Consider the following 5,435-nt stretch of genomic DNA (forward strand, 5'->3'; position numbering starts at 1 on the left):
AACATTTGCATTATCAATTAAAACCATATGAGGAAAAGTGGCTTTCTCCTTCGTTAGCTTCACTTGGAGTTGATCATGAGACTCTTTAAAGCTAGCATGAGTGCCCTTCAAGGCCTTGTGAGCCTTGTCAAGTACTCCCTCCGTTCCTAAATATAAGGTGTATTAGTTTTTTAAAAAGTTAACTGTTGTCTATGTTTGACCAAGTTTACAGCAAAATATATAAAGACTTATAATACTAAATATATAAAATGTAAAAATATAGTTCATGATGGATCTAGTGATAATGATTTGGTATTCTAGATATTGATATTTTTGTCTATAAACTTGGTCAAACTTAGAGAACTTTGACTTTTTAAAAAAATAATACACCTTATATTAAGAAATGGAGGGAGTATATCAAACTCTTCCTTGAGTCTAGCAAGATCAACCCCAAGTTTGGCCTTCTCGGAATTTAGCACACGAGATACAAATCAACCGATGTTGCGCTATGGGCGGAGGGTGCGTTGACCCATCTTAAGCTGAAGTCGGGGTAGTGCTGTGTTTGTGTCCACTGTTTGTTGTCACGCAGTCCTTGATATCCGAGTGTTGCCTTCTCGCCATTTGTGGCTTGAGGTTTGTTTTTTCGCTGTAGTCATGGTATTGGTACTGTGTGTTGTTCGCCGAAAGGCGTGGTATCAGCTGCTTGACGCCTACTGCTGCACCTTTTCTTGGTGTATACTTGGAAAAAATAAATGGAGAGAAACGCGAACAAGCAGGAATCCTGACCTCGGTACAAGCCCACCATTCGAAGAAACGAAACACATTTGTCACGAGCCCTTCAGTTTCAACCAACTAGGGCAAACAAACACGCAAACAGAGCAGGAAAAAGAAAAGATAAAAACAGCACACGACAGCAGGAGTGAAGCGGCGACCAAGAGGGGTCCAAAACCCTCTCGATCGGCTTCCGCATCGGATTCCCAGCAGCATACGCTCTCTCTCCCTTTTGGAGAGGACGGCTGCTCCGCACCCAGATCACTCACCTCCTGATCCAAAACTACTCACACCACACCACTAGCTTACGACTAGGTGATCATCAGACCGATTAACCTGCAACAAAACACAATCTACGTACGTCCAGTTCCAGCAGAACGCCATGTGGGCCTGCCTTCGCTCCATCCCGGGCCGATAAAACGTGGCCCGGCTGTGATGAAGGTCGATCAGAGCGAGGCGTCGAAGTTGAGGCGGGAGGAGTAGGTGCCCTTGGGCGCCCAGTTCCTGGGGATGACGTCCCGGGCCGTGAGCGTCTTGGGTGCGGACAGCGTCGTCAGCCTCACGGAGAATGGGCCCGCCGTGGGGCCCCCGTAGAGGCACCACGTGGCGCCCCACACGTGCTTCATGTCCAGCCACTTCGCCGAGTTCGCCTGCAGCCACGCACCACGTGAACAAAGCACACACACATCATAAGCACTGATGAACACTAATACTAAGTCTGATAAACACACAGAGCACAACAAGCACCAGCAGAGCGTGAAGCTAGCTTTACAGCGCAACATCGTCGCAAACACTGGGCCTGGGCTCCAGAATCTTTGGGTGCCGAGAGTCCACGAGGCCGCCGCGCGAGCAGACGCACGGTCAAGGGCGTGCCGCGGTGCGCAGGATGGGGTGTCAGGGTAAAACAACCACGAGATGAAAGCATTTAGCAGGTGCAAGAGACAGTGGCAGAGCCGCATGCCCGGCCTCTTTGGTCTTTAGCCCTACTTGACACTGAGCGAGACCGAGGTAAAGCGGCAGCATCATTGGGCAAGCGCAGGGGAATGGAGTTTCGGGGACAGGGTTCACGCTTCATCTTTCGGTGCTGCCACCTACATTGGATACTTTACATTTGTCCAACAAAAAAAGAGCATCGGATACTTTGTATGCTCCAAATGGGAATCATATGGCCAAAGACAATCATGTAGGGTATCTTCACTCAAGTTTTGACTATACAGTGTGACATTGTGCGGCAGACAATGCAGGAAAGTAGCGGCATGCTTTCTTGGCTGATTTCCAGTGTCGTCTGTTGGCAGTTCATTTGTCATGTTTTACAAAGCTTAGTTTCAGGCTATAAAACAGTCTTTGTCAAGCTTAGCTATCTCCTACCCTTGGTTTCACTTGCTGTAAAATACTAAGTCCGTGTGAAAAGTTTCATTCTAGAACCTCAGGTCGTTGTACAAAAGGACACGACATGGGCCTAAATGCCTAGCCAACGACAGTACAAACGCTAGCCAGCAGAGGCACGAGGGCAAAAGCAGGCAACAGTGCAATATGTCTCCGACCACATCAAAGTGGGAGGACGAACTCACATGCGCGCATTTTCGCAAAGGAAAGAATATGCGCCGGGTCCTCTCGCACATTTGCACTCACATAAAGCACTTATCCAACGCAACCCACCCAACTTGAACTTGTTCCCACCACCAAAGGCAACGAAAGGCTCAAAAGATAGCTCGATTTACCCCATTCACTTTGTTGTCAATATCAAGAAATAAGGCAGTGCACCAAAGTAAATAAGCTTGACAAGAAGAGGATGGGTACCTGCTTGAGCTGCATGGAGCCGATGTCGCCCTCGCCGTCCTCGAACTCGACGAGCAGCGAGAGCCAGAAGCTCGTCGACCCCTCGTTCACATGGAACGCGATGTTCTTCCCGCCGTACTTGCACGCCGTCCTGATGCACGCACACACACGCTGCCCCGGTCAGTGTCTTCTTAAAGAAAGGAAAAGAAACACCAAATCTCACGGATGTACACACATGCAGTGCAGCAGTAGATTACATAGATAGAGACGACAGCTTTTCCATGGTCAGACAGGTTAATGAACGGAGCTGCAAGAATTGACCGAGAATCTTGACAAGAGGTTAGATGCCACGGGACAGGTGTATATCTGCGCCTCTGCCCGAGTGGCATCACGCAGAGGCATGAGTAACTCGGCAGCAGCAGATAGATCCAAGTTAAGACAGCTGTGAGCTGCAAGCCCGTTAGAGTTAAAGGCCCTGGACACTGCGCTTCAAGATACGACGGCCAAAATCACAGATCCACAGTAGCAGTTAGCTGCAGTGTTTCAGACAACGGTCCACTGACTGACCCATCTAACCATTTTTTAGTCTGCTAATAGCTTCAGGGAGTGAGAGGTTTTGTCCCTGAGCTACTTGTCCACTGTGGCATGCGCCCAAGCTGATTAGTCTAACCAGTTACTGCACAACTAACAGTCTGAGAAACCACTAAAAAAGACTTAAGAAGTGTACTACGTGCTGCTCGCTCACCTTCGGTAGATCACCTTGAGCTGCCCACGGTCGCGCAGGTGCGCCCCGGCGCCGGCGACGGCCATCCTGCTGAAGGCGGCGCCGCTGAGGTCGAAGTGCGTGTTGCCGCCGCCGCAGAGGCCGCCGCCGGGGCACTCGTCGGTGACGATGACGGTGACGGCGCGGCGCGAGCAGATGCCGTGGTCGAGGCACCGGACCTTGTAGCAGGCGCCGCACCCCTCGCCGCCCTTGAACAGCACCGGGCTCACCGACCCCACCCGCGCCTTCATCGGCACCACGTCCACCAGCGTCCCGTACCCGCACGCCCCCCCTGAAGAAGAAGAAAACGTCCATCGCCATTAGAATCAAAGTTACCGGGAGTGAGATACAGTTACTGCCGTGCTCTGACTTCAGAGCGTAAATGCAGCTAACAGCCAGAGTACGATGGATCACTGGGTTACGGACGCAGCATCAAAGCTACCAGGGGCGTCGGTGGAGCGCGTGAACGGAGGCGCAGAGGGCATTTATCGCCAAGATTCTAGCCATATGGTGCTGCCCCAGCAGAGCAAAGAAGTTATTGGGAAGCCTGGCACGGTCGTCTTCGCCGGTCACCGCCCCGAAGGCCCGGCGGCACGAATCGTAAAGCGGCGGAGCCCCTCTGCGCTTGACTCGTGTAGGAGGGGCCCAGTGGGGGCCCACGGGAAATTCCCTGCCGGATCTCACGGGATGCGCAGACGTCGCGCCAGAAATGTCGCAACGGGAAGAGCTAATCGGTCCTTCTATTTTTACCAAAACAATACTACTACTTCTATGTCAACAGAGGGTAAAAAGAACTAGGCCGTCTGATGCCAGGGTAAAAAAAGAGCTCTGGTGCGAATGGGACGGCTCAGATGGCAATATTTTTTTTACAGCAGATGTGTGTACTAGGCGTACTGTATTTTGGGAGTAACAATCCTAGTCATGAAGCCGGTAAATAAAGAAAAGGGAAGACAGATGAGCTCTGCTTCGCCCAGGTACTGATGCTGCAACCCACCACTGCCCAGGCACTAATCTTAACCCGCTAGTAGAACAAGAGTAACAGACGCCGGAGTAATCAAGGGGCTGTAACAATGCGGAGCTAGCTTATCTCTACGACGGTCAGCGGAGACGAGTTGAGAGCAATTACCGGTGCTGCCGTCGCCCTCGGCTTCGCCGTACCACGTCGCGGTGGCCGGCCGCCACTCCACGTCGACCGCCTCCTTGCCCTTGCCCTTGCTCTTCGCCGCCGACTTCCCGCCGTCGAACAGGAACGTGGCGGAGACGGCCGGGGACGCGAGCAGCAGAATGCAGAGCGCGAAGGGCCCGGCGGCGGCGCGCGAGGAAGCCATTGGGGGCAACAGGTTCCTTTACCCTCCTTTCCTTGCGGTACTAGAGGCGGGCTCTGCGGCTGCTTGCACGGACCGGAGTGTTGGTAAGCCTCCTCCTTTTGGGGCCTCTTCCTCTCTTTATGGCTTCGAGAAATCCCGAGCCCCGACGGTCAGAGTGGCTTCCTTGCCGGGCTGGCTGCTCAGTACATATGGCAACAAGGGACGGGCAGGGGAGTGGGCACTGGGCGTGGAGCACCAGGGTGGTGGCCTGGTTTAGGGTCTGCTTGGATCCGAGGGACTATTTTTAGTCTAAAAATAGTCTTTTTTAGAGGCTAAAGTTTCAAGCACCCCTGACTAAAGAGAGGCTACAACTAGTCTTGAGGCTAAAACTTTTTAGTCACGGAAACCTTACTAAAATATGGATTAGTCCTCTCTCTCCTCATTTAATTCCTCTCCTTTAGCAAATGCGAGTTCTGGATTGGATGGTTTGAAGGATAATAAATGCTCAATAACTTCATTTTAGTCTCCTTAGTATTTGGATCCAAGCATGAGTGAGGCTAGCAAGTTTTAGTCCCACTACTTTTAATCATGGAATTAAAACGTATCCAAGCACCCTCTTATAGGCGCGAGGGGAACGAAGATGTGCACTGTTGGGCACTACTACTACTAGACCAGAGGTGTGAATCGTGCTACTGCTGAGACCACCACTCTCTGCGTGTGGGTGACCAGTGTGTTGATGGGATGTGGGAGCCTTCGTTCCCTGTGATGGGCTGCCATGACTTTTGCAACAAGAGAGAGTACCGTGGGATCTGAAAAGGAGAGATAATTTATATTTG

General features: G+C 51.6%; 1 protein-coding gene across 2 annotated transcripts; it reads right to left on the minus strand.

Annotated features, from left to right (window-relative positions):
• Positions 1 to 761: 761 nt before the first annotated feature.
• LOC123189816 (expansin-B17) lies at positions 762 to 4,784 on the minus strand. Of its 2 annotated transcripts, none has more exons than XM_044602310.1 (4): positions 4,419 to 4,784; positions 3,275 to 3,584; positions 2,551 to 2,680; positions 762 to 1,400 (listed from the first exon to the last, which is right to left on the minus strand). In XM_044602310.1, the coding sequence occupies exons 1-4, from the start codon at positions 4,618 to 4,620 to the stop codon at positions 1,197 to 1,199; spliced, it is 846 nt and encodes a 281-aa protein (XP_044458245.1). In that variant the 5' UTR covers positions 4,621 to 4,784; the 3' UTR covers positions 762 to 1,196. The 2 variants fall into 2 exon arrangements, with proteins under 2 accessions (XP_044458245.1, XP_044458246.1); XM_044602311.1 differs by lacking the exon at positions 4,419 to 4,784 and adding an exon at positions 3,735 to 3,792.
• Positions 4,785 to 5,435: the final 651 nt, after the last annotated feature.

This window comes from Triticum aestivum, chromosome 2A (assembly GCF_018294505.1).
Source record: "Triticum aestivum cultivar Chinese Spring chromosome 2A, IWGSC CS RefSeq v2.1, whole genome shotgun sequence".
Lineage (NCBI taxonomy): Eukaryota > Viridiplantae > Streptophyta > Magnoliopsida > Poales > Poaceae > Triticum > Triticum aestivum.

What these genes read in the sequence shown, in the direction of transcription:
- LOC123189816 (XM_044602310.1), bottom strand. Translation starts at nt 4,620, where the DNA reads ATGGCTTCCTCGCGCGCCGCCGCCGGGCCCTTCGCGCTCTGCATTCTG. An exon ending in CGAGGGCGACGGCAGCACCG is followed by an intron (nt 3,585 to 4,418) that starts GTAATTGCTCTC and finishes CTTCTTCTTCAG; the next exon opens with GGGGGGCGTGCGGGTACGGG. An exon ending in GCTCCATGCAGCTCAAGCAG is followed by an intron (nt 1,401 to 2,550) that starts GTACCCATCCTC and finishes GCGTGGCTGCAG; the next exon opens with GCGAACTCGGCGAAGTGGCT.